The 15,144-nt window shown below is 34.7% G+C and overlaps 1 protein-coding gene across 3 annotated transcripts in view; it reads left to right on the forward strand.

Moving 5' to 3' along the window:
* sd (TEA domain transcription factor 1 homolog scalloped) overlaps positions 1-8,921 on the forward strand; it is a 225,986-nt gene extending 217,065 nt beyond the window's left edge. For all 3 annotated transcript variants that reach the window (XM_089105600.1, XM_089105602.1, XM_089105601.1), the window contains 2 exons: positions 4,295-4,529; positions 7,584-8,921. In XM_089105600.1, coding sequence (XP_088961726.1) covers positions 4,295-4,529; positions 7,584-7,697 — 349 coding nt within the window. In that variant the 3' untranslated portion in view covers positions 7,698-8,921. The remainder of the gene's footprint in view (positions 1-4,294; positions 4,530-7,583) is intronic.
* Positions 8,922-15,144: the final 6,223 nt, after the last annotated feature.

Genomic DNA, 15,144 nt, shown 5'->3' on the forward strand with positions numbered 1-15,144 from the left:
TGGCTGCTTGGAAACTGTCAGACGTCGCCCAATAATGGCAGCTGAGAGTTCTGTACCACCTCTGACTTTTATTACTTTTGGCTGGTCAGTTGTGTTGTGATCAGCGCTTCCACTATCCCCAAATTCTTGTGGTTTTTCCGAAAATCTCGAAAATAAGAAGCAAAAAGCGCTTGGGCCTAGGAGCGTCAAAGCTTTAAATCCGGCCTTGGTTATACACCGGGTACTTGGAAGCCAAGCGAGCATTTTTGCTTATACGTACAGACGCACATAAATATATAAAATGGGGACGAATTTCATGCCTAGTTTTGGTAAGACTATATTGTTTTGTCTCACGACTGTGGAATTTAATTGAAACTTTTATTTTTTTTTCTGTGGGGGGGGAGGGGGGGGGGTATAAAAAGATTTTGAATAAAGCAAAAAAATTTGTTATCTGGTCCTCCAAAGATTTCAAGATTCATATTTTTTTTTCTATGCCTGTCGTCCGAGAGGATATATAGCTAGCTGATAAAAAAAAAAAAAAAAAAAAAAAACAAAAAAAAAAAACAAAAAAAAAACAAGCGATAAAATATAAGAATAATCAAGCAAACCAAGAAAACGAGGGTGAATTTCATCCAGTGTAAAAAACAAACGAGTGGAAATATTCTAGTTGATTTAATATAAGTTAATTTAATAGGCTAATTTAATTTGGCTAGTTTGGGCTGAGTTAAAGACACATGTGTATTAGCGAAACGGTTTTGATAAGAAAAACGGACCATTTAGAGGTGGTTCTCTGTTATTGCTCTGATTGCCACCATTCTCGTTTAATATATGGTGGCTGTCACCTGCTCATATGCTATTTCTTTGGACTCGCATCGCGACGTTCTCATGAAGTCATCACCGTGTTCAAGTTCCGAGCCCTGTAACGGGCTGATGTTGCTAAGTTCAAACTCAGTATTACCGAACAAAAATCAATCCTACCACGCCACTAAAGGAAATAGGTGTTGATTTGCTTTTCTATATTATCTGGTATCTATTCAGGTACAGAATTTAAAGTACTCAAGATAGAGTAGAAATCTATGTATTTTACACCATCTATAATATTTGGCGTACAAGGAAACAGATAGCGTTTCTTTACATTTTACTATGCTGACTGACTTCTTGATAAGTTCAATGATCGCCAAATATGCAAAGGAAAGAGTCCAGGTCCATCTGTAGGTATTGTTTCGGGGAGGAAGGGAAAGGCTATAATGTAAGAATTTTGTAGTGATAATTTGATTAAGAAGTGCCCAACAACTCAGGAGAGGATTTTGTTTTTTGGGGTGGGGTGGGGGGAGGAGCCTGGGCGCTGATATCTCCCCATGCGCAAGTTCGTTGCGCATGCGCATGTTAAATTCTCTAAAACCTCGATTTTAAAGTTCGTAAATGATTTTAATTTTTTTTCCGCTTAACAATCAGTGATTGCTTTGCAAGTTACATAAAGATAGATATATAAAGATGGTTGCACTTTTATTTTCCCCAAAATCTTCATGTCACTGCCGAGTTTCTTTGGTATATTCGCAATAAAACGTATAAATCACATTATACAAGCATAGTCACATTACAAATTGAATATTTAACATTTTAAGTACGGTATATTTAAGTTTAAAAAAACACTAACTAATCCTTCTGATTTTCTTTGTACATATTTACATAACTAAGTACAAAACTTTTCGCTACCGCTGATGGGCACAGCGTACCGGCTGAATTTTCTCAACATGCACTGCAACCCTGCACGGGAGTCGTGTTTTTGTTGATTTAGGGGGGGAAAGGGTTTTGTGGATTGGGTGGATCAGAGATTTTCTTCCGAAATGCATGCAGAGTTTCTCTCTTCTTTTTTTTAGAGTTTGCATTTTAAACTTTGTCAGCAGCTCTTTGTACGACGTTTATGCCTGCTTCAATACTATCATTAGAGCTCTTTTCTGAACTCTTTCGACCCTGGCGCTTTGCTCAGCCGTCAGTCCAAAATGCCATACAGGAGCTGCATATTCCAGAATTGGCCGAATAAAAGATGTAAATATTCGGAGGAGGTGATCTGGAGGGGCGACATGTTTCGACATAAGCTTGAGTATCTGCAGCCCAACATTACCCCTTTTACTAGACTAGATGTCTAGTCTAGTAGACATCTTTCCTAGTAGGCCTAAAGTAAATTTCGAAACTAATTTGAATTAGTTGACAGGTCCATTTTTCATATTTTGATTAGCCCAAATCTAGATTTTCTTCATGTTTCTTAAGTTCTAAGATCAATTTTTTCGAGTAATGGAAATTTTAAATTTGGCTTATTCAGGTAATTTTAGTTAATAACCTTACAAATTCTTACCCTAGAGCTTAGTTCCTTCAGTACCTCCGGAGATGTAAATATTCAAATATCCGGAGATGTCAGTGAGAATTCTCTAATCTTCCCTCAAGTGGGCCGCTGGATGAAAATTTTTCCATTCTGGGGTGAGACTTGTTTGAAGGGCTCTTCTTTCACGTTTGTATGTCCTACGGAGCGTGTTCTTTGGTCTTCCTCGATGACGGTTGCCTTTTGGTTGCCAGTTGAGCAGCATTTTTGGAAGTCTATTGTTTTACATGTGGACGATGGGTCCAAGGTTTCCCAGTTTCGTTGTATTATACAGTTCCAAGCTATACAAAGTATATAGAGTTCCGTGTGAGGTATTCCTCACAACGGAGGTGATGTCTGGTTGACCTCTGCGCGCATGGTTTCCGTTGTTGCTGACAAGGTCACTCCAGCTGATCCTCGGGATTCAGTGAAGACAATATTCTAAAAAGTCAACAATGTCTTTTTCCTGTTCTGCAATTAACTTTAGACATTCCATAGAGAAACCCAAAGCAGGCAAACATTGCTCTGGAACAACCTGAGTTTCAGCTTTTTAGAGTATACCGTGGATATATAGAGTGGTACAAGTTCTTATAATGCTGCGTTGGCTATGGCTATTCTGGCGCGTAGTTCTTTTTCGGAGTCCCCACTGGAAGTTACTGTACTTCTTAAGTACATGAGGTCTGTCTCCTGTTCGATGTCTTAATCTTTGGAGCTTTGTGACATTACAAGTCATTAAAGGTACATATCAATGACATTATATGTAAACTAGCCGAAAAGGTTCTCTTTGGGGGCACCTTGGATACCACAAGTATCTCCACTTGCTCAGGCCTTTCGCCCACGCCCACTTGTCACTTTCCTCGGGCGTCAGTTCAAATTAGAATTTAGTTAATATTTATTCTAAATTGGAATATTTACTACTGTCTGAGAAGTTTTCATTTGACTTTACTGCTATAAAACGTATTGTAGCCGTAAATAAAGGGTAAGACTCCTGTAGGGAATGTGGCTGTACTGCAAAACATCTCCAGCTTGTTTTTTAGAAAGCAATTTTAAACAAGAAAGCTTATAAAAAAGTTTTAGCTATAGAAAAAATATGTCACACTCATGTCCGGAAATCGGTCGTGTCTTTGAATTAAAATCAACTTGGTGGAAGTGATGAAAAACTTGAGCACCAGGGCTAATTGCAGTAAAGCCAAGACAGATAGTCTCTGTGAGAGGCAAACTTGGCATAAATTTTTGAAGTTGTATAAAAATGATTCATTTCACTTGTTGATAGATAGTCTATCGTCCATCCTAGGTCAAAACTAATGTAGACTGGCATAGCGTAAGGGTGATTCGAAAAAGTTCTGTGAGTCAATTGAAGGCAATTGGAGATCCCGTGTTACAAAACAGCTTTTGCTTGAAACAGCCTGAAAACACTCTCTTAGTGCATAATTGAACTCTTTAGACACACTTTAAGTTCTGAATTCATTCCTGTTTGCAAATTGACTAACCTAACTTCTTTTTCTGACCTAAAAACTAGAAGAACACTACATTTCCATTCGCCATTCAAGACCTTTTCAGTCCAAATATAATAGATGGCAGTGTGAAAATTGTGTCCCAGCACAGCCTTCTCCTCAAATGCCTTGATGTCGCCCAAGCTATCCCATATTTCATTTGAAATGTCTCTTATTTTGTAAGAATGAATATATTTATAAAAATAAAAAGCATGTTCTTCTTCAAAATTTTAGAATTTCTATGTATACATATATAGAATATATATCAGAATGTATTTACTTATTTTTCAATGCATATATAAGATAATAATACATTATTACCTCATATATGCACGGAAAAATAAGTCAATAATTACGCGGGGAACTTGGAAATTTTACTGCATAATCTTAGTAGTAGTAACAGTAGTAGTAGTAGTGGTAGTAATATATTTTATGCAAGCCCTTAATTATTTTATATTTTTAGGTATGAAAGTCCAGAGAATATGACAATCACTTGTTCTACAAAAGTGTGTTCGTTTGGGAAACAAGTAGTTGAGAAGGTGGAGACGGAGTATGCTCACTTTGAAAACGGACGTTTTGTCTATAGGATAAACAGATCTCCAATGTGTGAATATATGATAAATTTCATCAACAAATTGAAAAGTTTACCAGAAAAATATATGATGAACAGTGTGTTAGAAAACTTCACAATCTTACAGGTAAATAATTTCCTAGACCACACTGCTTTTCCATTTACAAAAAATTAAGCAAGAAAAACGGGTTTTAATTTTATTAAAGCAGTGAATAAATAACAACAAAATAAGCACTTAATAAACAAAATAAATAACAACTAAAAACACTCCGAATATTTCGGCCCCACGTTCGGGAGACTAAACTTGATGGAGTTCAAAACCCGTTTTTCTTGCTTCATTTTTCGTATCTTACAGGTAGGTTTTTATACACTGATCTTCTGGATTTGAGATTCGGATCAGGCTCCAAATTCTATTCTTCTCTAACCTCGGCTTAATAGACAATAACAGTAATAAATTTTTAATTTTTTTCAAAAGATTATCAAAAGAGAACACAGAAGCTTGGCCTGTTTTTATCGTCATATATCCGATAACTATGACACCTTTCTATTTTTCTTATTCATCTTAAAATTGAAGGAATACCCGATATAAGACCCGATATAAGAATGGCTATTGGGAAGGTGTCGCTTCTTATCCTTCTTATCTTATCCTTCAATAGAAACACTAGGAAAGGAGAGGAGGAAAGGAGGGTATGTTTTTTTGTCTAGTCGTCCTATACACGTGGTGTGACGTGATAAAAAAATCGTCTTAAGACGTGGTGAAACCTGCTTTCCACCTTCCTAAGGTGTAGAATAGGATTTTTTTTTTTTTAAGAAAAACTTTTTGAATAGCAACGACCCTTTTTAAATAAGAGAATAGTCGCCAAAAAAATGTTAATGGTTTGTCAAAAAATGTCAATGTCAAAAACTTTGGAAAACTGAGAATGGGGAAAACTGGTCTGTCGTGGAAAACAAATAATTTACACCATCCTTTTTTTTTTTTTTTTTTTTTTTTTTTTTTTTTTTTTTTTTTTATTAAGATCCTAAACACTGTATATGCAGTTTTGTTTATTCTCTACCCAGGGAGTAATTTTCTGAGGGGAGAGGGGGGGGGACAACTGCCCTTCTAAAACCTCCGTTTCCGCCTTTCTAAGGTGTAGAGTAGGATGTCACTTTAATAAAAATTTTACGAACAAATAAGCTTTCAACTGGGGAAAAATCTATTTATTTAGAAAGTGAAAAAAAGGTACAAAAGTCCAGATATTTCAATCACATATCCAGCGCCCTTCTTCAGTAGAAATATCTTCCATAGTATTTCTACTGAAGACGGTCGCTGGATATATGATCGAAATATCTTGACTTTTATACCTTTTTTTTCACTGTCTAAATAAATGGATTTATCCCCATTTGAAAGCTTCTTTGTTTGTCATGGAAAGGCATTGTGGTCTAAGAAAACAGCATCTAATTCAAGGTGTTATCGAAAATCAACTTTTTACGTAAAAAGCTTTTTTTAAGAAGAACTTTTTGAATAGCAACGACCCTTTTTAAATAAGAGAATAGTCGAAAAAAAGTCAATATTTAGGTATTTTAAAAGTAATCGGATTTCTGAAATTGCTTTTACTAGTAACAAGAGATTTCATACTGGAGAAAAACTTTTTAATGGATGTAGTTTATCTCCAGTATGGAGTCTGTTGTGATGGTAATGATAAGCAGTAGATTTAAGTTACATTTGGTTATAGTGATTATAGATTCAGGGTTAGCTGTTTGCTAACAATTTGTTTCTTATATTGGTTTATACCAAACTTTTCTGTAGTTTGTATGTGTTGTGATAATTAGAAAAAAATGGAGAAGCTTTTCCCATCATATATTTTGATCTGAAGCCCAATTCTTCGTCCCCCACCTTTTTTAGGCTCTCATTCGGGGTTTAACTTAATTATAAAAGTTTGAATAGTAAACTTGAATATGTTGATTTGGTTTAGATGGTACCAATTTTAGTAATATGCAAGCATACATCTTTTGTAAATTGCTTAAAAGCTTTAAACTTTCTTTAGAAAAATAGTTCCGTGCATGGCTAATATAATTATGTGCATGGTGCATGGTGTAGAATATAATTAGGAGAGAGCACATTTACATAATGAGCATAGTATTAGAAATTATTTGAGCAAGGATCTTGATTGAAATATTTGCAATTTTCTCATTTTTTACTTGGCTGTGATTTGCCTTCTTTTTTGTTCAGCGTTGTCAAGTTTTGTGATTTTTAGCAAGCGATATCTCGGAATTTATTGGATTATTGATCTGATTCCACGACGAGCTGAAAGGCCATTTGAGCCCAATTTGTGTGTTTATTCCCAACTTGTGGAATAAAGTGGACTCACAACATAAGAGTTGTTGCAAACTATTTTGCCAGTGGTTGCCAGTTTTCAAACAGTTCGTGGTAAAGAACTATAAGTAAGGAGCGACCTGGCTCAATAGTAACTGAAACTCTAAAAAGGGAATTTTGATACCAATAGATGCATCAAAAGAATCAGATTTTTATGCTGATTTCAAATATATAAGTTTCATCAAGTTTAGTCTTACCCTATTAGTCTTACACATTAAAAGTAACGCGCCTGAGAAAATTTGCCTTATTTTTGAAAAAAGAGGAAGCAGCCCTTAAAAGCAAGAGAACCTAGATTAAAATCACACCATCACATTCAGCATATCAGAAAACCCTATTGTAGAGGTTTCATGCTCCTATCTGCAAAAATGGGGGATTTTTTATTTTTTGCCAGAAGAAAGATCAGGGATGTGTGTTTATTTGTTTTTTTCCCCAGGGGTAATCGGATCGACCCAGTGGTCCTAGAATATCAAAAAAGGGCTCATTTGAATGGAAATTAAAAGTTCTAGTGCCCTTTTAAAGTGACAAAAAAAATGAAGGGTAACTAGGCCCCCTTCCACACTCATTTTTTCTCAAAGTCACCCGATGAAAATTTTGAGATGGCCATTTTATTCAGCATGGTTGAAGATTTATTAACTATGTCTTTGAGGATGATTTAATCCCCCACAGTCCCCGGGGGAATTCACATGCTGGCTTCGTCATATTTTTGTTTTAGGGTGGGGGGGGGTTCTTATCTTTATCGGTACCTACATCCTCTGTTGTTATCTTTAGTTAATAACGTATTATAGTTTGTTATAAATATTATCTAATACAGCTTTTACTTTTCAGGTTGTGACAAACAGAGATACTCAAGAAACATTGTTATGTATAGCGTATGTGTTCGAAGTTTCTTCATCTGAACATGGTGCACAACATCATATCTACCGACTTGTCAAGGAATGACAAATTTAGACCCCCCACCCCTTTTTAGGACGATGTATTGTTACTGTGGTGTGTACCTTTTAATCATCGGGATCTCAACCACCCCCTACTAGGGACATCTAACGGCTCAGCCACTTTTATGTGTGTATTTATTGTCCCAATTTGTGATATAGGCGAGACCGTTGGAGTTTAAAAATAGCGCCCGTCGGGGCAGTAGGGCATTTTTTCATCGCTTTCGGCAGCTCTTACAATTAAGATAACCGTCCTTGCTGTATTTGTGCCAATTTTCTTGGGAAGAGAGCTCTAAGCTAGTTTTGCACAATGATCTACGTATATCTTCTTCTTCTATCTATGCCTCTCTTCCCAGCCATATTTGTTTCGGGCTGCCATAAATTATTTTAAACCAGTTTTCTAAGTGCCTTCATGGCTTTGAGTTTTCTCTGACGGCTTTGAGCTACTTACATGTACTACCTTATTTTTTTCTGTTTCCTTTCTGAAAAAAAAAAACCAAAAAAATACAGAAACTAAAATGTTTAGAATATCTAAGTCTAAAGTCGTCCTTTTTTCAGCATCAGATTTTGGGTAGTGCTTGCTACTATTTTGTTTTAAGAAGAGAAATTGAAAATAATTTTCATCTTTATGAAGAAGAGCCTAGCTAAGGTTTTGGCCAAAATATTTGCATTTTTCATCTTTTTGTCACTGGTTGTGAATTGTCCCATTTTCTTGTTGTCCTTTGTATTTTCTTTAAGGTGAACGAAACTCAGCAGAACAATACAACATGATGAACAATTCCCACAAATATACATGTTATAATATCTTAGTAAGAATTTTATAATTATCCAGGTTTACTTTTTTTTATAAGGTCAGTTATATCCTATAAAGTCCTTACGCCTCAGAACAAGGGAAAATATTTCTATAATTATAAATATCTTAGTCTTACATATCAAATTTATGAGTATTAACATCAGCAACTATTGTGAGTAAAGTATAGAACCTTCCAGAAGTTATCTCTAATTTAGTAAAGTTTTTAACGGTTAAAAAAATTTCGATGACTCACGCCTTGAAGCATTGTGAGAAAACAATTCCCCTCCCCCTCATCTCCTCCATCTGAATTTTTTTTTGTCTGAAGCATTTCCTCCTTGTACAAAATTGAGGGAGATTTAAGCTGGTCTAAATAAGCAAAAGTTTTGTCCTAAAATTTTGAATTTCACTTAAAAAAACAAACAAAAAAAAAACACAAAACAACATAACAATTATTGTTTATATTCGTGATGTCACGTGGCATTTCGAAACCATAAACCTCAACAATTATTGTTTTAGTTCCCTCTGTCCTGTGGGAAATTGAAAAAAACTTAACCCTAACAATTAATGTTTATGCTCCCTGTCACGTGACACTTTGAAATAAATAAACCCTAACAATTAATATTTATGTTCCATATGCCACGTGACATTTCGAAAAAAAAAACCCTAACAATTAATGTTTATGTTCCCTATGTCGCTTGGGATTTTTAGAAACGCTTACGGTTTTAAGTTGCACCGAAAGGAGGAAATACTTAGATCGTGGGATTTATTAGTTTCAGATCTATCTATTCATTGAGGCAGAATTATGACATTTCTTAGACTATTTTCCAAAGAATATTTTCTAAGCTATTTTGAAAAATAGAGAAATTTCACTGTTTTCGTAAAAACAAACCATACGAGAGCAAATTTAGAAAATGTAATTTGTTAGACGGATCGTAGCTATTGGAAACTTTCCAATTTTTTCATTACGTCCTTTTTGAGAATTCTAATTAAAGAAAAGAAAAATGAGCCCCCCCCCCCCCCTCAAATTTTACTACGATGGGAGAACTATTTTATTAATGGATTTTTTTATTTTCATTTTTTTTTTTGATTTTTTCAATTTTTTTAATGAACAACAACTTCGGATTTTGAAACATTCTCTTGTTGGTATTTTCAATAACAAAAGTTGAAGAAAAATACCCCCCCCCCCACCGTAAATCTTATTACGATGACTTTAGATTGGGAGTACAATATATCTATTGGGAATTTTCAATTTTTTTTATAAACACTAGTATATTTTTCCTTTTTCGTTTTCTACTCGCTATAACCTATTCTACTTAAAGAAAAATATCTATTGTTTTTTTTTTTTTTTTGAAAACATAATGTACTTAGAGATTGCCCGGTTTGACCCCCCTGTCCTGTATTTTGAAGCGATATATAGTATGTTTCCCTCGCATATTGTCCCAAATATGTTGTTTATTTTGGCGCGCAATCTATTAGTGACTTTTGATTTTGTGTTGTGCTTGTTAAGTTTTTTTCTCTTTTATTTCACTTCTATCTCCAGAGTTTTAAAAATTTGATGCAGAAGCTATGAAATAAATATCTAGATGTATCTAGGAATAATTTTTGTACAGGTAAATTGTGAAATAAAAGATATGCAACTTATTTTTAACATTTGTTTCAAGCTTATATATACCATGTTGAAGGTGGATAAGACACTTTTCGTGTTTATTCACCCTTACAACCCCGTCTCCACTCCGGAAAAAAGCTGTAGCGAAAAGCAAGAGTTCATTTTCAGCTAACTAAAGAGATCAGGGTGTTTTTTTCACAGTTGAAAAAGAGTTGGAAGAATAGGAAGCTAAATCTGCGAACCAAGATTAGAATATTGGAAGCTACAGTGATGACAATTGTCAAATATGGCCCTGAAGTATGGATGCTCCGAAAAACGGACGAAGATTTTCTATATGTTTTCCAGAAAAATTGCCTACCGATTGTTCTGGATACCCGTATTTCAAGTAGTAAGCTGTACGAAAAGTGTGGTTCAATCCTGCTTTCTAGGGCTATAATGAGAGAAAGGTTAAGATGGCTATGGCATGTTCTGCGAATGAAGGATGACAGATTGGCGAAGATTGCCCTTGTCGGCCAGCCATCTAGGGCTAAACGGAAAGCAAGTCTTCCGATGTCGTGGTGGAAGATGTCATAAAGAAAGATTAAAGGGAAATGGAAACTTCCTGGGAGCGTGTAAAGAGGGATCTTTGAATGGATTAGGATGGAGAAGGAGTGTTCGTACCTGTGTTGGCCTCAGGCGGTTTGGTGCCGCGGTGAGTTGTTAGTAGTAGTAGTAGTAGTGGAGATCAGACTATTGATAGTTGCTATTGATGACAACAAGACAATTGATTAAAACAAGAATCTGTGGCAATGAAGGCCAAATTTGTATCGGATGAATTTCAACACAGAATTAGTATTAGATCAGTACTACCGGGATTTAAGAGAGTTTTATCAAGTGTCTCTGTCTGGTACGGCCCAAAACCGCTATTCATTTGTAGTGTTATGCCCCTGCCACATCATAGTCACATCTATCGATAAAAAAGCCAAATATCATGAATGACAAGGCAATTTTTTCCATTTTAGCATTACACCTGTATTTAAAAAGCAAAAAATTAAATTGCAAGAAATTAGTTTAAAGTGTTTGCACCAACAATAATTTGCGTCTAACTATTCTCTACTAATACTAAGTCTTCTTAACTTTTGTCAGATTTCTCTCCCAGAAAGAAAACCCGCTGTTCTAAGTTTCTATTTTTTCTAGTTTTAAAAATGATGCCTTAAGTCTTGACTCTGATTGGTCAGTCAGAAAATTTATTTTTGAAAGTTGAACTATGTTCAATTTGAGAAATTACGAATGGCGAACATAATTGGCGCTGTAGTCATGCATAATTTTGATTTTATCGACCAGTGTGACTATAATGTGGCACACGCATTACTTAATCACCCGACTTAGGTGAATTACAAAGCATCAAAAATTCAAAATTAAAAACGATGGTTTAGCTTATGCTTGAAGAGGATATATATATAAATAAGAAGAATAGATTAACACTTGAGAAGAATTAAGGAGCACTAAAAAGATAAATGATATGCCCAATCAATCTGAATATATATATATATATATATATATATATATATATATATATATATATATATATATATATATATATATATATATATATATATATATATATATATATATATATTATATAATTGTAGGAAAAGCCAAGACAGATAGTCCGAGTAATTGAGAGGAAAATCTGGGATAAGCCCTTTTTAGGATCGTTTAAAAATGATGTCATTTCATTTGTTGATAGATAAGTCTATCTATCATCCATGCATAGGTCATTTCTAGGGCAGAACTAAGGTAGAGAGTCATACAATTAAGGGATGAAAGATGTTTGTGTGTAGACTATTCTTTTACATATACAGTTAATTTCATACTAACTGTACATATTTTGTTAAGTTTAAGTTTATTGATCAAAAATCAAGAGACTGAGAATATATGATCCACTTTGGAAAAAGAGGTAAAACAACCCGCGTTTGATTAACCTTTGAAAATAAGGAATTATAATTGTCCTTGAATGCCCATTCAAGGGGCATTCAAGGACATAATTGTCCTTGAATGCCCATTCCTTCACGTCAAAAATACCCATGTTGAAACCTTTTTACTCATCAGCTCTCCTAATGTTGAAATGACTTGTTTGATATTGCACTCTTATACATGTTAGGACATGCATGGCCACAGCCAAGTTTTTTGGGACAATCTGGTTTATTCTAACTCTGCTTTATTTTAAATTTGTTTACTTACAAAATTTTTATTACAACGTGTAACATATTTTGAAATATTTGATTATAAATTACTTAACAACTGGAGAAATTTGTCAAATATTAAATTACAAATTGAGATTTGTCTATGTGAGGCAAGTTGCCTACTAATAGCACCGGGTATATCAAATCAAAGGAAAAATTTGCAGATTTTTTTGTAAATTGTCACTACATCAGTTGTTAAAATGTTCACGTTGTGAAAAAAATAAGAGGAAGTGTGGGGGAAAAGTGAAATTCCAAAATATAGGGCACAATTACCTTTTTTCCTTCGTTTTCGTATGTTTTAGTCAATTTAGGTTTGTTTTTCTAGTCAAAATAAAAACAAGTTTTTTTTTCAATGAAGACACAAAAAAAATGCCAAAAGTGGGGACAGATCTAGACCTGTCAGCGCCCAGGGCAAGAATGGCTATTGATGACCCTCATCAGCAAGCCCATAATAAAAACAGATTTAGGTTATTTTACTTCTTTACGCAATATATTGATTTATTTTTTTTGTTTTACTAATTAATAATGTGTCTTTTAAGGGAAATCCTAATATGTACAATAAGTTACAAGAAAAGCTTTAAGATTCCACGCAACAAAATTTTATTGGTGTCAAAGTACACATAAAATTTAAATTACATATTTGCACTTTACGGAAAAAAAATATAAATGTTTTTACTTTTATAACTTTAATAAATCAAATGATATTAACATTTTCATGTCTAAATATCAATATATGTATATTAAACTGACAATGCACATTCATTTGTATTTTTTTCAATAAAGTGCAAATTATGTTCTGGTCTTGGGAAGGCATGAGGTTTTGAGCCCAACTTAGGTTAATTTCTGCTCGTTTTGAGTTTGACTCGGTTATTTGTTGTAATTTCTGTTCGTTTTGGGTTTCATTTATTTATCGATGCTGATTTGTGGTAGTTTCACCCTTGGTAGATTATTTGATTTTATTTTAGCTTTTTTTTGGTTTAATGGAGTTCTTTGCTTTTCTTTGAAAAACTTATTTGTGGAAAAACTATTGACATAGTTTTTTTAGGGAAAAAGAAAATAATACTTTAAATCTTTTCGTTTTTTTTTAAGACTTTATAGTTTGGCCTCCTATTTGTATGCTGGAGAAAAATTCCAGCAATTTTTAACAACATACACCCTTTTAAAAACCTGGACACAAATAGTAGTGTTTAATTTAGTTTCATACCTCCTCTAGATGACCTGAAATGGAAAACTTGATACCATTCGCAAAAAAATCTGGTTTACTTTCTTTGATAGCTTGGATACACTTACGATATTTTGATTTGGTTAAATTTTAAGAGCAGAAGTAGCCCCGAAAGTTTGAACATAATACCCTGATTCGTTCTTGGGATACTGCTGAGATGCCTTATCGGGAATTAGTATTAACAAAGTGCATTTTGATTTAATCTTAAGGCAACATTTAGTTTTTAAACATATTGGTAAATTGGGTGGGGGGGGGCGGTAGGGGGATTAGTTGCCCTCTAATCCCTTTCGAATATTAAAAAGGGCATTAGCCCTTTCTACTTTCAATCAAATGAGCCCTTTTTGAAGTTCCTACGACTAGTCCTGCGATACGAAGTGTCCTGGTCTAAAAAAAAACAACAAAAAAAAAACAAAAAAACAAAAAAAAAACGTTATACCCACATCGATCTTTACTATAAAAATGTCAAGCCTTCCAATTACTTTCGACTATTAAAAAGGGTGCTAGGCCTTTTGATTTCCAATCGAATGAGCCCTTTTTGAGTTTCTACGACAACGCTTTCTAAAAACACCTTATATGCCCCCAGGGCATAAATAACAACACTTACCCTAAGGGCTGTTCGGGTGGTTGTCATCCTCTAAGACCTAATTTCAAGAACTTCAACTACGTTAAACAAAATGGCTATCTCAAAAGTTTGATTGGATGTGTTTGGGGAAATGGTGGAAGTGACAGGGCTGTTAGTTGCTCTGCAATTACTTTCAACTATTAAAAAAGGCACTAGCCCTTTCAATTTCCAATCAAATGAGCCCTTTTGAAGTTTCTACGACAACACTTTCTATAAAAACCTCATATGCTACCAGGGCATAACTCACAACCCTTGCCCTGAGGGCTGGGGGGGGGTTGTCATCCCTAAAGACCTAATTTCCAGAATTTTCTACTACGTTGAACAAAATGGCTGTCTGAAAATTTTGATTGGATGTGTTTGGGGGAATGGTGGGCGTGAGAAGGGGGTTAATCACCCTCCGATTACTTTCGATTATTAAAAAGAGCACTAGCCCTCTCAATTTTCAATTTAATTAGCTCATTTTGAAGTTTCTACGACAACGCTATATACAAAAACCTTATATATCCCCAGGACATAGCTTACAACCTTTGCCCTGGGGGCTCGGGGGGGTTTGTCATCCTTAAATACATAATAGGGGGTTATCATCCTAAAAGACCGAATTTCCAGAACTTTCAACTATGTTGAAAAAATGGCTATCAAAAAATTTTTATTGGAAGTGTTTGGGGAAAAGGGGGCGTGAGAGGGGGGTTAGTTGCCCTCCAATCACTTTCGACTATTAAAAAGGGCATTAGCCCTTTAAATTTTCAATCGAATGAGCCCTTTTTCAAGTTTCTAGGACAAATATTTCTATAAAACCTTATATGCCCCCAGGGCATAACTTATAACCCTTGCCCTGAAGACTGTGGGAGGAGTGTCCTGCTCAAAGGTATAATTTCCCGAGCCTTAAATTGCGTGGCACAAAATGCCTATATAAAAATTTTGATTGGATGTGTGGTTTGGGAAATGGTGGGCGTGGAAGGGGTGTTAGTTGCCTTCCAATCACTTTCGAC

Source organism: Artemia sp. Qi Xiang Cuo, chromosome 19, assembly GCF_049724085.1.
Source record: "Artemia sp. Qi Xiang Cuo chromosome 19, ASM4972408v1, whole genome shotgun sequence".
Taxonomy (NCBI): Eukaryota; Metazoa; Arthropoda; class Branchiopoda; order Anostraca; family Artemiidae; genus Artemia; species Artemia sp. Qi Xiang Cuo.